The 20,549-nt window shown below is 52.0% G+C and overlaps 1 protein-coding gene across 3 annotated transcripts in view; it reads right to left on the bottom strand.

Moving 5' to 3' along the window:
• ZNF362 (zinc finger protein 362) overlaps positions 1 to 20,549 on the bottom strand; it is a 40,497-nt gene that overhangs the window by 7,413 nt on the left and 12,535 nt on the right. Inside the window, exons 1-6 of one of the 3 annotated variants that reach the window (XM_086716372.1) lie at positions 18,898 to 20,119; positions 17,979 to 18,051; positions 13,490 to 13,553; positions 13,055 to 13,301; positions 8,270 to 8,591; positions 7,281 to 7,505 (exon numbers count right to left, since the gene is read on the bottom strand). In XM_086716372.1, the coding sequence (XP_086572498.1) occupies positions 7,281 to 7,505; positions 8,270 to 8,591; positions 13,055 to 13,301; positions 13,490 to 13,552 (857 nt within the window). In that variant the 5' untranslated portion in view covers position 13,553; positions 17,979 to 18,051; positions 18,898 to 20,119. Of the gene's footprint in view, positions 1 to 7,280; positions 7,506 to 8,269; positions 8,592 to 13,054; positions 13,302 to 13,489; positions 13,554 to 17,978; positions 18,052 to 18,897; positions 20,120 to 20,549 lie in introns of those variants that run through there. The other 2 variants (XM_086716370.1, XM_086716371.1) reach the window with 2 other exon arrangements.

Raw genomic sequence — 20,549 nt, 5'->3', positions numbered from 1 at the left:
TTCAAGGCCCTTCATCGTGTGCTCTGGCCTCACCTCCCTGCTCCTATGCACCCTACATCCTGGTCCAAGATCCATTTCTCACCCGGCAACCTTGTCTGACTAATGATTCTGCCCACCAAACCTGTGATCCGGATGCATCCTCAGTACAGGGGCCACACCCCGCCCCTCCCCCCCCCCTCCCCCCCCCCCCCCCCCGCCCACCATCTCCTCTACGCAACAGGGAGGAGGGCAAGCACAGGGCCCAGGCTCAGATGCCAAGGCCAGAGCCAGCTCACAGGCTGCACAGAAACCTGCCAAGTGGAGCTGGGTTGGCCTGATTTTAAGAACCCCATTCTACCTGCACATTTCTGGATGTCATGTATCTGGAGACATCATTCCAACCATGGCACCCTGTCCCCACAATGGAAGGACCTTAATGGCCATCTGGACTGACACAACCCCTCCGTTCCATCCTCCCCTCACCCCCTCCAGGGCTGGGGAATTCATTCAGTTGGGGTCAGGTGGCAGAGGGGACTAAGGGACCCCAGGGCATGTGCTGATTTTGTCTTAACCCCTCCAGGGCTCACCCCAGAGTCCTTGCCTCCCACCGCTCCTCTCCCCTGCCCCCAGCCTCTGGCCCCACCAGCCTCCCCGACCCCACTAGACTCCAAGCTCCTCCCTTTATCCAGGCTGCCCCCTCTTCCGGGCACACTCTTCCCCAGCTAATACCTGGTGAAAACCCACACTCCTGTTCTCAGCGTAAAAGCCCCCGATTGGGCGGCCTTCCCTGAGCCCCCACAGCAGGCCTGGGCCCTGCAGCCCACCCCCAAGCAATGTGTATTTTGTCACTGCCTAGTCACTGTTTCCCGGGCTGCCTCCTGAGGACAAGGGCTCCCCTGGGCTTGTTCACCAGCATCACCCCAGGGCCCAGCCAAGAGGACCCTGTACATAGGCAGGGACTGAATTAAAGAGGGTTTTCTCTCTGATGTCGGTCACTGGCAACAGTAATATGCTCAACATAGCCAATGACGTCCATCCTCAGATATAGGATGCAAGTATTTGTTGACTGACTGCACCCTCCAAAGGTCCTTCCTCAGGGCCCCAGCCAAGCCCTCTGGAGACGGAAAGCCCCCTGTGGCCTCCTAGTCCCAGTACCACAGCTGCCTGGCCTCCTCCCTGGACTCCCAGCAGCAGCCTCTCCCCTCCTGGCCTCCGCCACAGCAGCAGCGCAGGGATCTGACCTCGTCATGGTCCTGCCTGGCGACCTCCACTGTCTCCCCCTTTTCCAGGACAGAGTCCAAACCCTGTGACCCAGCATTCAAGGCCTTGGTTTCTAAAGCCTCCCCCTCCACCACTGCTCTCCCTGGAAGGGAGTCTTTCCAACAGTGAGCTACGCACATGAAGACACCGCCCCCCCCCCCACCCCCCCAGCAAGCCTCTGAGCCTGTGCTCATGCTGCTGCCCCTGCCGGGAACACCTCCCCCGACTCCACCCCTGCTCAGTTCCAACATCAGACTCCTGTCTCCGCAGGGTATCTCCTCTGTAGGGGAGCACCCAGCCCGCTCCCCACATGCGCTCACGTGTGCGGGCCACAGGCAGCGCAGGGGGGCCGAGCTGAAATCAGTGCCCCTGGACCGCCGCAGCCCCCCACCCTGGGGCCCCGAAGACTCGCCCTGCGGTAGCTGGCACCTCCACCCATAGGAGCTTCTTCCGCAGCCCCTTCCTCCCTGTGACGCACGGGCTCCTGGGGGATCTGGGCTCAAATCTCACTTCTGCCTCCTCGTAGCACAGTGACCTTGGGCAAGTGACTTTGCCTCCCTCAACCCAGTTTCCTCAGTCCGAAAATGGCGATAATAATACGGATTGTAATGACCATAAGGATTCAGTGACTTCTTCGAAGGGTGTTCATGAGACACTTTCTATTTAAGATAAACAGGTTATACAAACCAAGAAGGAGAATTTATTCAATGTTTAAATAGAATTATGGACAATTCATCAGTTCTCATTTTTTCTTTTATTTCCCAGGTAATAAATTACACTGAACGACTTCAGCCGGGTGAATGCTTTGGAACTAACACAACGGTAGGGTCAGCCCAAGTTAACCTTCCTTGAGATGACTCACTCTCCGTGCCACTTTTCAGGTTCGCTACCTCTTCTTTAGAAACACAGCTTCACACTACAGGAGGACTTCGTATGGAAACACCCGCCTCGGGGCCAGGCACACGGGCGTCCTGGACACAGGTTAGTTGTGGGTAGAATTTGACTACCGTTACGATCATCAGACTCGAGAAAAACGGAATGACGCCTACCCCTGCCACCAGTACGCCTACCCCGGCACACGCACACAAACGTCACATAGCTGAGAAAACAAATGCAAACTGGTCTGCAGCCTGAATAGATAAACACATCCGGTCACTCGAGCCTCTTCCTAGACCTCACCTACCCACTCACAAAACGGGTGCGATCCCCGACTTTTGCCTTGTAAGGCTGCAGGTACATGACCTCGCACTCGCGCTAACTGCTGTCACAGGTGTGACAGATGCCATTTTTCTACGTTGACCAGACTCTCTGCAAAGTTCTGCTGACTTTCTTTTGAAATACATGTGGTTTTTATTATTTACGGGGCCACCCCTGAACTCTGGACTTCTGGAACACTCCGCCAGCTACCTGCGTTTCCTTACTTGTTTTGTCTTCCTTTCACGGAGGAAAGCCCCACCAAAGTGCTTCAGCACATCGAAACCACGTTGCCCCCCAGAATGCTTCCAGGCACATCTTTCTCCATAACCAGAGTCATCTTGCTCAACCTGTTTCTAACTCTATTTCTATTACGTAACCAGGGCTGGTTCAGCTTTGGACGTGACCTTCTTTTATTCCCCTCATTACTGGCATCACCCTTGGAAGATGGATTTGATTATGTGCCTTGACTGTCTGGTTTTCTACGGAGGGGCAAAAAGCAGGAAAGAGTCTCTGTGGAACGGCAGGAAACAAGGAACCTGGAATCTGGTTGCTTCTTTGTGTTTAGCTTTTCGTTTGTTTGTTTGTCTAACGGATTCTGGAACTTGTATTCGGGACACCCACCTCTTTGTCACTGGGTGAGGACACATCGGTTTAATTATATGTGTCACTGTCTAATGACTAACAATTTGTCTCTAATGTTAATAGGACCCTCTTCTATTGCTTGTTTGGTTTCCCACCATTATGCACTCAAATCACTTGAGGAAAAAAAAAAAATGTGTGTCCTTGGGAATGGATAGCAATCCCTGGATAAGGAACATCAGCAAAATCCCCTCCTTCAAAGGCCTGTGAAATTTTTGTTGCTTTTTTGGTCACAGTCTTGATGAGTATTTTAAAACAAAGGTTTACTTCTGAAAAAACTAGGATTCCTCCTAATTATCACTACTTGCTACTGTGTTTCTTTTTTTTTTTTTTTTAAGTTTATTTTTGAGAGAGAGACAGACAAAGCATGAGTGGGGGAGGGGCAGAGAGAGAGAGAGACACAGAATCCGAAGCAGGCTCCAGGCTCTGAGCTGTCAGCACAGAGCCTGATGCGGGGCTCCAACTCACAAACCGTGAGATCATGACCTGAGCCGAAGTCAGACGCCCAACCTACTGAGCCATTCAGGCGCCCCATTTAAAAAAAATTGGTTTTTGAATGTTTATTTATTTTTGAGAGGGAGAGACAGAGCGTGAGCAGGGGAGGAGCAGAGAGAGAGGGAGACACAGAATCCGAAGCAGGCTCCAGGCTCTGAGCTATCAGCACAGAGCCCGAAGCGGGGCTCGAACTCACAGACTGAGAGATCATGACCTGAGCTGAAGTCAGACGCTCAACCGACTGAGCCACCCAGGTGCCCCATTACTACCAAACCAATGCTCATACCTTACCTAGGCTGCCCACCTTGTGCCCTAGCCTTCTCGAATCCAGGCCCCCAATCAGAATAATGTTATCAAAGTATCTTTTACACCCAAACGCTCTTGGACTTTCCAGATGGCCACCAGGCAACACCAAAGAGTTCCTTCTTTGCTTTACTAAAAGAGGGGATGCTCCAAATGATTGAGCGTTTTGTATTTTCTGTATTTTTAATTAGCCAAACACTAGAGCGAGGGCTGTCCTATGAAGATACTAGTGTAAGGCAGCTGGCAAATCAAAAAAAGAGATGGCCAATCTCCCTGCATTAATTTTATATTTTATGTGTGTATATACATACAGAAAATGTATTATACACTTATATTCATTTTATATGTGTGATAATATGAACTTATACAATTATATAGTATATCATACAGAATTATATATGCTATATAATATAAATATATACATTTGGGCACTTTTTAAAATGGAGACCAAAAAACAGTAACTTATTTTCACGTACAATAAAAATCAAAAAGACATGTCCTTATGAGCACTAGGTGTTATATGTGACGAATCACTAGGTTCTAATCCTGAAAACAATACTCCACTGTATGTTAACAACTTGAATTAAAAAAAAAAAAAAAGATTTTGTTCTACATTTAACTAACTACACTTACCAATTAGTGACAGTTACAACACGTCTTATGAGATAAAAGAGTCTGAAGATGGGTCAATGCCCTTGCTGCCTAAAATCTGTTCTTAATCTTAAATATTGATCATGCAATATATCGTAATAAAAGACTACACTCTCCTCCACTCTGACATTGTTGATTGTTGCAATAAATGGACCAGAGTCATTTGGTCTCAGCAACAGATCTGATGTCCCCCTCACACCTGCCAAAAGACCTCTGCTTCAGGTCTGAAGTTGAGTCTTCTGAAGAAGACATCAAGAGATTACGGGCTCAGTAGAGGACTACAGCACACGCACTTAGTTCTTTATGCTCCAGAGAACAGATGAAGGGGCACAGCTTCCAAACGGACACCATCACCTCAAGCAGACACTGTGTGAGGCCAAGCCAGGGTCCCAGAGTCTTCACTCCAGAAGCAGGCAAGTTGGCAAAGCAGACTAACCACCCGAGATCAGCAGAACAGGAATTATGACTTTGGACGGAATGAAAGTGATTTAGTTGGGGTTAATTTCTATTTCCTAAAGGGCATATGAGAAAACCCATTTCTTCTTTGATCTACCTCTAATCCTCAATTTAAGCTGTCTTTGAACAAGGAATAAAATACTCAGACCGGGGTGTCTGGGTGGCCCAGTCAGTTAAACGACCGACTTCAGCTCGGGTCACGATCTCACGGTTTTTGAGTTCAGGCCCCACGTCGGGCTCTGTGCAGATAGCTCAGAACCTGGAGCCTGCTTTGGATTCTGTGTCTCCCTCTCTCTCTGCCTTTCCCCCACTCACACTCTGTCTCCTTCTCTCTCTCAAAAATAAATAAATATTAAAAAAAAAAAACAACCCTGCTCCGACCAACTGCCAACAATTTGAGACCATTTGCTCTTCGTGACCATTAGTTTGGTAAATAGGGCCAGTAAGAATCTGTCCTCCTTCCCAACAGGATATAATTGGGTAAATCAAATTTGTAACCACCACCATGCCAGAAATGTCACATCTGAAGACAAATTTCATTTCATTATAGTATTAGATTACTATAAGCCTGATAGTAAAACACAAGGACTGTCCTTCACATGTGGGAATGTGGGCTCCCTAAGGCTCCAGGAAACTGGACCAGATCTGCTCCCTGGCTTATGGAACCCCAGCCTTCAAGGTGACACATGAAGTTACTCCTGCCAGCCCGAAACGCCAACGCACTGGGTTGGGGGGGGGGAGGGGTCTCCAAAAACAAGGTACCCTTTCCATCACAGGCTGTACAGGCACAACCCAACAGGTGAACTGGATCCTTCCAGGTTACTGATCTTAAATAATATCATGAGGAATTTTTTCACACACAGATTAAAAGGAGGACCCAGGGGTTTTGTGAAATCTGACGGAAGTTAGCTCTCAAACCTTAGTATTGTATGCTCTAACCAGCAGGACTTTCTTTCTTCATCAATACCTCGTTACACATGCCTGTGTCCAGAAAACTGGCCAAACTTTAAAAAATAATCAAAGTAATGACAAAAAATCAGAAACCTGCAGAGAGAAAGTTCTGTGGTCAGATCCTTATGCCTCAGGAGGCGCAGGACCGGGAGAAACCACGGATGCCTACAGTGTCCTACTGACACTCTGCCATGTGTTTCCTACCATCAAACCTACACATTATGCCTCCGAGTCCAAGGAACAGACAAAGCACTCTGTGCCCCGCGATAAAGCACACAAAGGCAATGGATGCGTATGAATAAATCACAAAAAGAACAACAGTTTAACCTAAAAATAAAAACTAGGGTCTCTCTGTCTAGCATCAGTCCTCAAAAGAGACAACATTTGAGCACTTCCTGCAAGTTACAAGCTCCACACAAAAACATTACCCCTGACTTTTACAAAGCAGATAGCGGCCAACGCATAGCAATGCTCACAGATGCTATCACCAGGGGAGAGAAAACCTCTGTGTTTCTTCCCCTCTGAAGAGATGAACTGCAATCTTGGTAACCTTTGGTTTGTTTCTCTAAACACCTATGGTGTTTTTATTTGGCGGGTGGATAGTCAGTCTTTCTGATGTCTGTACTCCCCTGCAAAAACTTGTCTTTCCTGAAAGCATTTGTATTTCTGAATCTCTCTCTGACATGCTCGACTAGACTGTACGCCTATAAGGACAGGGAGTTTTGTCTGTTTTGTTCATTGCTGCGCTCCCAGAACCTAGAATCATGTCTGTCTTATGGTAGAGGCTCTGCAAATACTTGTCAAATGGATGAATCACATGACCTATAAAAGACAGTTCTATTTATTCCACAAATATTAAACAAATGCCCAGATGCTTATTATGTGCCACACACTGGGGATATGGGGATGGACGGGACCAAGCCCTTGCCTTCAAGAGCCATCAATATATTTGGAAGTTGGGAAAAGAAGCCGGCAAGGACGAGACAGCCTATCGCTACCGTGATGGGGATGCGTAGGGCCTGTCGGGGCGTGGAGAGGCTGGACTGAGAGATGGCTAGGAGAGGCCAGAGAAAAAGGATAAAGATGTGGGAGGGTGTTTCAGGCAAAGGACATAGCAGATGAGACACAGTGGGAAGGGTGGCATAGTAGTGACAGCAGAAGCCAGTGAGGTCCACAGAGGTCATATCACCAAAGGCTTCAAATGCCAAGTAAAGGAGTTTGGTCTTGACCCTCGGGGCAGTGGGCACCTAGAGAAGGTCCTTGCCCCTCCTGCACCAGGTCCATGCACCCGGCGCAGGTGCTGAGCTGAAATCGGCTGCAGGGGGTGCAGCACCAGGCGGGCCACTCACCTGGTGTGCTGCTGGAGGTGGGAGAGCTGTCGGAAGGACTTATCACAGTAGGAGCAGTGGTAGGGCTTGACGCCCAGGTGGATGCGCAGGTGCTGGGCCAGGTAGGAGGCGTTGGCAAAGGACTTGGAGCAGTGCGGGCACTTGTGGGGCTTGGCCTCGGTGTGTGACTTGGAGTGAATTTGCATCTCAGACTTGGTGAAAAAGGTCAGCGGGCACACCTTACACCTGTGGGGTAAGAGGCACGTTCACACCTGGGAAGACGGCCACCGCCACCACCCCCGCCCCGCCCCTGCCCTCTGCCAGTATACTGCTCAGGGCACCTTCCACAGCACCCAGACCTTGCACCTGGGCACAGAGCTTCCTTGTGAGGAGCCCAGGGGTACAGGCTCCCAGCCTGGACACCCTCCAATCTGGAGGCAAAGGCTCTTCCCCCAGGGGCCCATTCCCAGCAGTGGGGGAAACGGTTTCCATTTCCCAGGGAAGACAGGCCTGGCAATCCTGGGAAGGTGTGCCCGGGGCCACATGCCCTAACTTTGGGAGTAAGAAGTCCTCCTCCCAGCTGCACATCAGAATCATCTGGGGAGCTTTCAAGAGGGGCTCACTGGCCCTCTGCATGTCCGCCCTCTAACCAATTATATCAAAATTTCTGGAGGTGTTGCCCTGGGATTGGCATTTTCTGAGTGCTCCCCAGATGATTCCAACTTGAGGGTCGAGAGCTTGAAGGGAGGAAGAACAGGACTCCCACGACACCAGGTTGTGGTGAGGTTGGCCTCTGGCAACCCCGCATATGCATGGCGGGATAGCCCCAGCCTGCCTGTGAATGGGCTGCGGGTGGGGCTCACCAGGAGACCCCGCTCCTCTAGACCTGGCCCCTACCCTCAGCCTCTGCAGTCCCTCTTTCCAGCCCCAGCTGCTGGGCTCCTAGGGCAGCCCTTGGTGTGAGCCTCCACCCCACGCCCACGTGGACCCCCTCCCACCAAGACCCCCACCTGTATGTCTTGCCCTCCTTGGCAGTCTCGCCCGAGGCCAGGATGGGGTAGGGGACTACGAGGACGGGCGGCCCCCCTGGGTTCTCCGCCTTGATCTTTTTGCGGCCGCGCTCGGACTTGGGGGGGCCAAGCAGGCCATGGCCCTGGATTGTCTTGATGGAGTCCAGGAGGGGGGGGCTGGTGATCCCTGAGATGAGGGTGGGGGACGAGGCGATGAGGCGGCTCTGGCTGGTGGTGGTGGGCGTGGACGGGGTGCTGGTCCCCGTGCCTGCACTCGACTCGGACGTGCTCACAGCCGGGGTCCGGGAGGAGAGCCCCAGACCTGTGGAAGACATGGGGTGGGGGCAGCTGCAGAGGCCTTTCTAAGCACCCCCCCACTTCTCTTCGTAAATCACCCCCGGGGGAACTAAATGAGAGGCTGTGTGTGTGTGTGTGTGTAGGATGCCTTAGATACCTAAGGACTAAACTGGGTTGGTAACAGAGGCACTTTGGAAATACTTCAAACTGCAGAAAAAAAACAAGCACACAGATGTGCACTACTGTGTTATGTGCAATAGCAAAAAGCAGGAGGAACTGAAATGTGTAACATTAGGGAAGGGGTCAATAAACTGTGATCAGTTTTCTCTACTGAACATTAAGTGTCCATTAAAAAGGAGGTTATTATGGGGCGCCTGGGTGGCTCAGTCAGTTGAGCGTCCGACTTTGGCTCAGGTCATGATCTCGTGGTCTATGAGTTCAAGCCCTGTGTTGGGCTCTGTGCTGACAGCTCGGAGCCTGGAGCCTGCTTCGGATTCTGTGCCTCCCTCTCTCTCTGCCCGTCCCCCGCTCAAGCTCTGTCTCTCTCAAAAATAAATAAACATTAAAAATAAATAAATAAATAAGTAAAAATAAAAAGAGGTTATGTTTGTAAAACAAAATATACACACAAAACAAACAACAAAATGGCCTATGTATGCACAGAAAAACTAAGTAGGAGAAGATGTACCAAAAGTGATGTGGATAATGCAATTAGGAGTAATTTTTTTTTTAATGTGTTTTTTTTTTTTGTTTTGTTTTGTTTTGTTTTACTTAGCTATACTTTGATTCTTTGACAATGAACTTTTGAAGAAACTTCTGTGATATATATATAGGAGCGCCTGGCTGGCTTAGTTGGAGTGTGCAACTCTTGATTGGGGGTTGTGGGTTTAAGCCCCACACTGGGTGTAGAGATTACTTAAAAAAAAAAAACCTTGGGGCGCCTGGGTGGCGCAGTCGGTTAAGCGTCCGGCTTCAGCCAGGTCACGATCTCGCGGTCCGTGAGTTCGAGCCCCGCGTCAGGCTCTGGGCTGATGGCTCGGAGCCTGGAGCCTGTTTCCGATTCTGTGTCTCCCTCTCTCTCTGCCCCTCCCCCGTTCATGCTCTGTCTCTCTCTGTCCCAAAAATAAATAAACGTTGAAAAAAAAAATTTAAAAAAAAAAAAAAAAAAAAAAAAACCTTTAAAAAAGGGAAAAGGAAAAAAAAAATAAAATAAACTTTTGTTAATAAAAGTTATTCTTTTAAAAAGGAGGGGACTACAGGGGCGCCTGAGTTGTTCAGTCGGTTGAGCATCCGACTTCAGCTCAGGTCATGATCTCAAGGTTTGTGAGTTCGAGCCCCAGCATCGGGCTCTGTGCTGGCTGCTCAGAGCCTGGAGCCTGCTTGGGATGTTGTGTCTCCCTCTCTCTCTGCCCCTCTCCCGCTTGCACTTTGTCACTCTGTCTCTCTCTCTCAAAAATAAATAAACACTGAAAAAAAGGGGGGGGGGACTAGAAACATTACAATATCAGGTTAAACAGACAAAAGATGAAAATAGTATCTATTGCATGACTAAAACATTGCTTCTTTTAAAAAGAAACCAGGAGCACCTGGGTGGCTCAGTCAGTTAAGTGTCTGACTTTGGCTCAGGTTATGATCTCACAGTTTGTGAGTTCAAGCCCTAAGTCAGGCTCTGCGCTGATAGCTCAGAGACTAGAGCCTGCTTCGGATTCTGTCTCTCCCTCTCTTTCTGCCCCTCCCCTGCTTGTGTGCATGCTCTCTTTCTCTCTCTCAAAAATAAAGACTTTTAAAAAATAAAAAATTGAAGAAATAAAAAAGAAACCCAAAATCTATGCATTGAAAAAGGTAAGCTCCAGAGACAGACACATGTTTGTGTCACCCACTGGCAGTGGAAGGATACATCTATCACCCTCAGTGGAGGGCTGTTTGGCACAAGCCATTGATGTGTCAATGTACCCAACTTTTTTAAAAAAATGTTTAACATTTATTCAGTTTTGAGAGACAGAGAGAGACAGAGAGAGACACAGCTTGCATGGGGGAGGGGCAGAGAGAGAGGGAGACACAGAATCTGAAGCAGGCTCCAGGCTCTGAGCGGTCAGCACAGAGCCCGACGCGGGGCTCGAACTCACAAACCGTGAGATCATGACCTGAGCCAAAGTCGGACGCTTAACTGACTGAGCCACCAAGGCGCCCCTAATGTGCACAACTTCTAGAAATTGCCCGCAAGGAAATATTTGCCCATGATGATGTTTGTACACAAACATCTGTGTACAGGGACCTTCCATATAAAATTCTGCTCAGAGAAAACTGGACACAACCTGTTTGTCCTCAGCAGGGGCTGTGTAAAGAGATGTGGTCCATCCTCACTGTGAAGGACTGGGAAGCCACAAAAACAAGAAAGATGCTGTGCAGTGACGGAGACAGAATGCCCGAATGTGCCGTTGTCAGGTGAAAAAGCAAATCATAGACAGTATGAACCCATCTGTTTAAAAGCACACACACCTAAACCTCATATGTATGTAATAGACAATACATATGTGTGTGTAAATGTACAGGAAGAGATCTGAGAAGACACATCCAACTCAATTTGTGTATAAAAGATGGCTCACTCTAGGGAGGAAGAATACTTTTCTGGCAAAAGGACATTTCCATACTTTATCTAGCTGCTTCTATATTATTTGATTTTTTTTACCTGGTGAATTCATCCATTTTTTACATCTGTGATTAAAGGATAAAACAAAATAAATTATAGAGAAAACATATGAAAATGCTAACAGTGGTAGGACTAGGACTAATTTTTTCTCCTTTCAGGTTGTCTGCGAGTTCTCAATTTTCTGTAAGGACTATGCATTACCTTTATAATTAAAAAAAAGCATTAAATATGCTTATGATAGAATGCTTATGACAGCAAGTTAAAGTCATGGGTACAGCCCTACTACAAGCTCAGCAAAATACGCACACATATTAAAAAATAAACAAAAAAGATGGAAAAGGAAGGAAATGAACCAAAGGGCTCTCTAAGCGGCTGGGTTAGGAGCTGGGATTATGAGTGGGTTTTTTCCCTTAGTTTTTCTTTTTTCCAAATTTCTTTTAATATGCTTATATTACTTTTTTAATATTACTTTTATAATGAGAAAAATAAATTTAATAAAGTCATAATAAGGGGGGAATGCGCAGAGTGTCACTGGGGCCTCAGGGAGGCTCACTGGGCCCCATAATTCCTGGGCGTCTGAGAGGAGGGGGGAATGAGGAGAGAGGCACCCGGCCGTTGGTAGGGGTGAGCCAGGGGAGGAACAAAGGCCTGGCTGCTGTGGCCTCCGGAGAAAGCCTGTCCACCAGGCTCTGAGGCAGGCATCAGGCAGACCCAGCCTGATGACCTGATGACCCAGGCGTGACAATGCCTCAGGATGCCCCCAGCACCCCAGTCCCAACCTACTCAACACTGAGCTCACCTCTTTCCCCCACCCCCTCCTGTGATCCCACTTCCCTGGTGGTGCCTGGGATGCCCCCTCACTTCTTCCTGCTCCTCACCCCTATGTCCAGTCTAGCATCGAGTCCTGTCCATTTCCCTCGACGTGTCTCAGATCTGTCCCCTTCTCTCCATCCCCACCGTCACTGCCTGGTCCAGGCCACCACCCTCTCCTATAGATCTCCCTGCCTCCTGCCCTCTCACCAAGCCAGTCCCCACCTCGCAGCCAGACTCAGCTTTCCAACCCAACTCTGAGCATCTCCCTCCCCTACTGACAAATCTTTCATGGCTCCCCACTGACGGAGGGTAAAGTCCAAACTGCAGGGGTGGCCCACAAGGCCCTTCACATCTGGTCGGCTTCCTCTCTAGTGTCAGCAGGACCAGCTAGAGCCAATGGACTCTAGAACCCACATGGGCTCTGGACCCACACCGCCTGTGTCTGCCTCCTACCGACTGTGCAACTCTGGCTCACCTTCCTCATCCGTTAAATGGAGAGGTTAGGGTGCACACGAAAGTGCTGTCTTAGAAGTCAAAAATGGTCGACTGTTCAACCTAATACTAGCACTACCCACCTCACAGGACTGCTGGGAGTAATAAAGGCACACTGCTGGCTACACGCTGGTGCTCAACTGGAGTCAGCTGCCATATTGTGCGTGTAGTCACCATCATCATCATCTGGCCCTTCCACCCATCCTACGCTTGCTTTCTACACACATACCCGCTTAGCACGTGCTGTTCCCTCTTCCCGCTTCGCTTCCCTCATCAACAGCCAAACTTTCCCTGCATATAAACCCTTCCCCCTCACCCACAGCGGGTCTGGTCAAGGTTCTTCTCTGGATTCCCTAAGTTATCTGGCACTGACCCGCCCCCGTCCTGTCAATGTCACGCGTGGGGTGGGACGGGGGAAGGCTGGGGCGGGGAGGGGAGGGTTGTCCTCCCAGACTGGCCGGGGCCTGGGGAAGGCGGGCTCCCTCCGCCCCGCCCCGTCCTCGCCGGCCCCGCCCACTCCCGGGCCGCCGTACCTGTGACGGTGCTGGTGGCCGGCCGCGCGTGCAGCGCCACGTCGGGCTGCGGCACGGCCTGCGGGTGCAGCCCCGGCACCTGCTGCAGCTTGGGCAGCGACATGACGGCTTGGCTGCTCTCGGCCGGCGCCGGCGGCACCAGCAGCGGCTGCTGCGACGAAGCCGACGTGGGCGGCAGGTGAGGCGGCCGGATCTTCTCCGCCATCAGCTGCTCCTTGATCTTGTTAATCAGGACCAGGTTGTCCAGCTGCGGGCGGGAGAGGAGAGGCACTGAGGGGGTTGGGGCCGCGCCGGGCCCCTTCCCCGGGCCGCCGGTCCCCCGCGAGCCGCGAGCCCTGAGCCCTGAGCCCCGTGGGCCGGGCCGAAGCCCGGGGCAAAGCAGAGCAGCTCCAAGAGGGGGAGGGCGGCCGGAGGGCGATGCTCGCTCAGTCTTACCTGGCTGGGCATGGTGGGAGGAGGGGGCCAGAAGTAGGGGTTGTTAAATCGAGGCTCGGCCATCCTGCGGGGAGAGAGCGACTGTCACAGGGACCCTCCCCAGCCGCCTGGGGCGAGCTCCCATCAGCTATACCCACTCAAGTCTGGCCCCACGTCTGGGACCCCCACCTCTGCAGGGCCCTCACCCTGCAGCAGGGCAGGCCCCTTACCAGGCCCGGGCAACCACGTCTCCAGGCTGAGAAGTCAGGAATTCAGTGTCTCCCTCCGTGGGCCCCAGAGGGCAAAAGTCAGAGACAGGCCAGCTATGCTCCCAGGTCCCCCATCACCCCGATGCCCACAAACCGATCCCCATTCCCCAGAAGGGCCTGAAGCTGCAGAGCCCCCCCCCCCCCCCCCCGTGAACCCATGGACTGATTCCACACCCCACCAGACAGAGACACACTGGGGAGTCTTGGGGCAACTTCGTAAATGGCCACAGAACGGAGGCAACCGCCCAACCCTGATCCCTGCCCTTCTGACCCCTGCCCCTTTGAGTGCAGACAGCCTCATCAGAACATGGGGGGCATCCTGGGTCATCAGATACAGCCATTCTGAAGGGCAAATTGGCAAGATGGTTTACAGAGACCCACAGGATTACTGCCCTTTGACCCATGAAATTGTACCTCTGGAAAGTTATCTTCAAGAAGCAAGCACGGGCACGTGCAACACTTTACCTACAAGGACGTGTCCGCACGCTGTGCTTAAGGAGGGGCTTGAGGAGGCTGGTGGCTAGGGCAGTTGGGGGCTCTTCAGTAGAAGTATGTGACAGCCTATCTGGTGGCCCTCACTTCTGGCAATTTCCTTGGCAGGCTGTGCAATTAGGCCTTTCACCCAGAGCAGTGTGAAGGATGGGCCTTCAGAGCTATCTTACTCTTCCAGAGGGTTCAAGTCTTCGGGCAACCCTAGAGTAAGTCAAGAAGTGACTTACAGGGACCGTGCTGAACGGAGTTTTCCATTAAGCCTTACTCCCCATCAAAATTCTCTTATTTATCTTGCTCCTACAGTAATTACTAACTAAATACCTACTGGTATTGCTGTTTAAATGACTATTTGACCGTCAAGGCCAAAACGAAATGCCTTCCACCTCATCTCCTGGTCTTAGAAGCCTGAGGAGCCCCTACTAGAATGGCAGGCAGAGGGGTTTAGGAGAAAATTCTCAACACAATCTAATCTCAACACTTTAAGAAAGATCTTTTACATAAATTATCCTTGTAATCTTTACTTGAGAAATAGGCACAGGAGGTATTATTACCCCATTTTATAGGTGAAGAAACTGAGGCTTGGAGAGAGGGGAAGGGACCTGTCCAAGACCACAAGCTAGGGTACCAGAGTCAAACTAGAAAGTGGATTTGCTCAAGCCCTTTCCTCTGGGGAGTTCGCTTTGCAACCCCCCCAGTCCTTGGTTGAGCAAATACTCATGCAAGTGGCCTACCCAGAACCACCTTTGCCCTTTCACTCCCAGCCTGGGGGCTGGGTAGGGTCTGAGCCTGGCCAGGCTGAAGGTCATAGTACCCTCCTCTGGGGTGGCTGGGTCGGCCCCTGCCCTCTAAGGGCCCTCCTGCTCCCTCTATCCGCAGACACCAAGCTGCCCTTTCCCTCACAGCCCAGAACAAGACGCACTTCCTGCCTGGAGTTCTCCCTGACTGTTCCAGATCCCTTTCTCAGAAAGACCTCAACACAATAACAGTGAGGAGGCTGCCATTTACCAAGTGTCTACCCTGTGCCAGGCCCACTGACACTGAAAGGCAGGTATTCTCATCATCCCCATCTTACAACTGAAACAAAGTTCAGAGAGGTGGAGTGACTTAGTCAAGGTCACACAGCAAGTAAGTAGAGCTGAGATTCCCCCTCTAATCTGCCTGACTCCAAAGTCCAGCTGATTAGTCCCTTAGCTGTTCAAGGGAAAAACAAGGCATCCTGACTGCAGGCTTGTGAATATGCCCTGTCTTACGATACAATGGGCACAGCCCGGGGGCAGGCACCCACACATCCAGAAGCTGTCCCTCCCAGCTGTTGTCCACCAGGGAAAACGTGAAGGGAACTGAGCTGAAGAGCCTGGGAGAGGAGGCTCCAGGCTGGGGCGGGGGAAGGGGAGCCGAGAACTGGATACACCTGTCTCACTCATCTCAGCATCCCCAGCAGCCAGGCCTAGAGGTGACCAACAACAGGAGTTGTATGACGGGATGAATACATGAAGGAATAATAATCGGAACTCAAGACAGCCACATACAGTTCGACGGTTGACAAAGCTCTTCTGTACCCACAGGCCTTCTCCTCAGAGCCCAAGGAAGCAGGGAATAGTCTCATCCCCATTTCACAGAGGGAAGCACTTTGCTCCAGGCCACAAGGACGGAGGCAGCACTGCACCGCCAGGTTGGGCACTGGCTCTCAGAGCCTCAGTTCTCCTCATCTGTGAAATGGGGTGAAGCAGGCTGCTCTGCCTCATTCCTGCCCTGCCCCACCCCGGCCGAAGGCTCTGCCTACCGCACCAGCTGTTCCTTGGCATTTCCTCCTCCTCTTCAGCTCAATGCCAAGTTCAGGTTTCCCAAAGCCCCTCCCTGGCTAGGGAGGTATGGGGAAGAAGGTGGCTGGCCTAGGGTCCCATGGCCGGAATAGAGCATCCTCTCTGCTACTTGTCTGGCTCCTGGCCAGGCAGGGATGGCCCCTCGCCCTGGCTTGGCACAGGCCCACAGAAGGGAGGGGTCTGACCTGGGCCACTTAATCTGATCCCCGCAGTCTCTTCCTAATTTCTCCTCATCCTCCTCTGGCTGGTCTTAAGTAATTTAGTGATTCGGTCTGTGACCCTTGCCCTGGTGTATACCTACTGTGTGTCAGATGCAGGGAAGGCAGGCAGGGGTGGGGGGGGCATTTGCTGAGCTCCTACTGAGTGTCAGGAACACTGCTAGGAGCACTTCAGGAGTATCTCGTGTGAGCCTCCCAGAAAGCCTGTGAGGTGGGTATCCACCTCTGCAACCCTGGGACCTACATGACCTGGCAAGCCGTCGCAAGAGGCGAGTGGGGAGGGTGGCTAGGGCTGGGCTAAGGCGCTCAGACCTTGTCTTAAGGGAGGGGTTTTAAGCAGGAGAAAGACTGGTCAGGTGTGTGTTTACAATAGGTGTACAGCAGAAAGGCATTCCCAGCAGGGGCCACAGCTTGAGCAGAGGCATGGAGGTCTGAAAGTTCAAGGCAGGTTCGGGTCCATGAGCAGCCACCTTCAGGCACCAAAAAGAGAGCTGGAGAGGGGAGGTAGTGGGGGTACGGAATGCCCACTGAGGGGCTGGGCTGGGATGCTGGCGGGGAGAAGGCATCAAGGGAGTGTGCTGGGCTGGGGAAGCAACAGAGCTAAGGGGCCTGAGGTCAGAGGGCGCAGCCTGAGGGCAGGGGCAGGGGAGAGGAGATGGGGGCAGGGGCAGAGGAGCCAGGTGGGCTGCGGCTGAGCATTCCCGTGGGGACAGGCAGAAGAGACACTGCTGGTGGTCGGACAGGACGTGCACACTGGGCTTCAAGCCCCAGAGAGAAGCCCAGACTGTGCTGTGAGCCATGAAACACCGAGCCCTGACCCTTACAGCGGGCCAAGCACACTGTCATTTCATTTTTCTGGCTCTAAAAGGTGAAGAAAGTTGGATGGGTGGGTGAATGAAACACCCAGAGCTGCTTCTGCAAACAGCATCCTGATGGCAGCCGGCCCATCTATCCATCCATCTGTCCATCCATTTGTTCTGGATACGTTCTCTGGGCCACACCGGGACCAGCGCTGGGGATCCTGAGGCAAACGGGAGAGTCCTGCCATCCGGGAGCCCCAAGCTAAGTGGAGGAAGCAGACATGTGACCCCTCAAGCGTCTACCAAAGAGAACTCTCACCTGAGACCAGCTACATGCCACCGAGGACCTTCACATGGTCCAGGCTGACCTTTCATGGCCTCACGCTGCCTCAGCCCTCTGTGAAGCTCTGTGTGCTGTGACCCTGGGCTCCTCATCTCAGCGTCTCTCACAGCTCCCACCCACAGGCCAGGCTTTTCTCTCCCGCCCACCTCGTCCCTGGGTGGCCCATCCACTCTAGGATTTGAAAACCCAGCCAAGCCCCAAGTCTGCACCCCCAGACCAAGCCTGCCTCTGGAGCTCCGGGCCCACCTTCCAACTACCTCCCTTTTGCTGTCTCATGGGCTGACAGACTTGGTCTTCCCCTAGGACATGTACCCCCTGTAGCCATCCCTGACCGCCCAGATGCTCCTGCCACAGACACACACGGGTCCCCAACATGTCCCTGCCCTCCCCTCCCAGCTCAGATCCACCACAAGCCACATCCACGGGACTGCATTTCCAAATTCTCCCTCAAATCCACCCACTCCTCTCCCCGAGTCCTAGCTATGATCACCTCACCTGGACCATGGAACAGCCTGCTTTGTTTAGAGCCCAATGTACCTGGATTCAAATCTCGGCTCCAACTCACCGGCTGTGTGATCTTGGGCAAAGCACTTGCTCCTGCCCCTCAAGTAAGGGATGAGCAGCCCAGAGCCAGGGACCTGACCCAGGATGGAAAAAAGGATCAGGGAGGACTTCCCAGTGGAGGTGATGCCTGCTTTGGGTCTTAAAGGATAAGTGGGAGTTAGCCAGGCAACAAAGGAGTGGGGAGCATTCCCGGCAGAAGCAGCAGCCTGAGCACACCCCCAGAGGTGAGAAGCAAGAGCGCTGTGTGAGGAGAGCTGAGCGTTCCAGCGAGGACTGGGAGAGGGGGGAGGAGGCTGGAGCAGCAGCCAGGACCTGACCTAGAAGGTCGATTCCTGAATCCTAGGTCTGGAGTCTGGACTCAAAGCAGTGGGTGATGGGGCAGAATCTGTGGTCTAGAGAGACCCCTCTGACTGCTGCGTGCGGAAGGGACTGGAGAGGCCAGGAGAGGGGCAGCAGGAGGACACCCGTCGGGAGGCCCCTGGAGAATGGAATGGAAGGGAGGGGCATGGGCCGAGCCGGGCCAGGGAGGAGAGTGACCGAGGAGGCCTGGCTATTTGGTTGGAGCGGGAGGCCAAGGAAGCATGCAGGTCGCCCCCCGCCACGTGGCCCGGGAGGCCCTCCGGACACCCACGCAGACAAACATGGTCACAGGAACATGCAGACAGCACCAAACTCGGACACACATGACAGACACAGACCTGTGGTCCCACACATGGACAGATGGGGACACAGAGCAGGAACCCACAGCTGCCAAGACAGGTGGGTGCTGTTACAGGAAGGGGAGTGCACACGGCCCCCAGGGGAGATCCAGGGGGAGGCAGTGAGGGCACTTGAAGTTGGGATGAAACAATTCCTTAATCCCCCCGCAAAGAACAAACCCCTCATTGACAGATTTCAACCTGGAGTCACAGGTTCCTTACCTAGAGTGTCCTTTCCCACTTGGTGAACTTCTACTCATCCTTCAAGACCCAGCTCAAGTGTTCCCTCTTCTACGGAGCTTTCCCTGAACCCCCAGTCAGTCACTTCCTCTGTGTTCCCAACAGCACCTTGTATATGGGAATAACAATAACAATAACAATAATAATAAAATGGCAGCTACTATTGATTTCAACACCTACTACGTGCCAGGCACTGTGCTGAGTGTATCATATGCATCATGGCACTGAATCTTCCCAATGATCCTGTGAGATGTGCATTTAACAGAAGAGGAAACTGCAGCTCAGAGAGGTTGACCAACCTCCCCAAAGTCACACAGCTAGCAAGTAATGGAGTTAGGACACCACCCAGGTCTGGTCCAGCACTCCAGCGCCGATTGGTATGCTTATATGTTTCCCTGGGTGACTTCCCTGCCAGACCACGAGCTCTTCACAGGTATAACTAGTGCTCATTCATCTTTGCCATTCCAGCACCTAGCCCAGAGTGGTCTCAGAAACTCTTTGTAGAATGAAAAAACACAATAATATTGACTACCTTTTCTTGAGCACTTACAGTGGGCCAGGAACTGTGTCAGGGCATTTTTACAGCCATTATTTTACTGGGGCAATAGACCCATGATACAGATGAGGAAACTGAAGTCCAGAGAGGTTAAGTAACTTGCCTGAGGTCGCAGAGCCAAGTCTAGATTTAAAACCAGATCTGTCCACGACCGTTTCCCAGGAAGGTGGCCCCTGAGGCCAGCCTTGTAAGCTCCATAAAGGGGCACTGAAGAAGGGGTACACCAGGTGGCTGGGGTGGTCCAGGTACAGACAAACAGACACAATGCAGACAGGCAGCCCAGGGTGGCATGTGACTAGCCTTGCCCACTGCAGGACAGCAGGGTGCGGTTAAACAACCCTGTCCCACCCCCATCCCCAAACCATCCCACAGGCATCAAAAACTGAGATCTGCCCAGACCCCATGGCCACAGAGGAACGAGCTCCCAACAAAGCAAATGGGAGAGAGCAGGACCCAAAATGGTCCGGACACTATGATTACAAGGAGGCAAAAATAAAAACCTGCGTCAGAAAAAGCAAGCTGCAGGGAACCACACCCAGAGGGAGGGCTGGGAGAGGTGGCTGGAGCTGATCTGGTTTTTGTCTTTGTTTCTCTGATTTCCAGATTCTCCGTAATGCCGTTCAGTTGCTTTTATAATGAAAACAATAAATTTATTCTCAAAGAAAAGACAGAAAACTGTTGGCAGCTCAAGGCAGAGGGGGAAGAGATAGAGAGTCTGGAGGCACGGAGGGGCAGGGGTGGGATCAGGGTCAGCTGGTGGTAGGCACTCAACTGACCACTGCATGCCAGGCCCTGCACCGCCCCGTCCTCCAGGAAGGCATGACCTGATTGGCAGCGGTGGATGTCAGCAAGGGCTGCCCAGCAGAGGTAACATTCGCTGTGCACTGTGAGGCTGCTTTTAGGATTCTGCAGGGTAGGGAAAGAAGGTCTCCACCACCTTCTCTGCCCGGGTCCAGGCTCTTCGGCTATTGCAAGAATCCCTTCACTGGTTTCCCCACCTCTACCCACACCCCCCATTCCACTCTCCTTCTGCAGTCGCTGTGAGATTTCTAAAAGACAAAAGCAAATCACAATATTC

Source organism: Puma concolor, chromosome C1 (genome assembly GCF_028749965.1).
Source record: "Puma concolor isolate L17-30 chromosome C1, mPumCon1.1.hap2, whole genome shotgun sequence".
Lineage (NCBI taxonomy): Eukaryota > Metazoa > Chordata > Mammalia > Carnivora > Felidae > Puma > Puma concolor.
The sequence above is the reverse complement of the archived record's forward strand: the minus strand, read 5'-3'. Positions and strand labels throughout refer to the sequence as shown.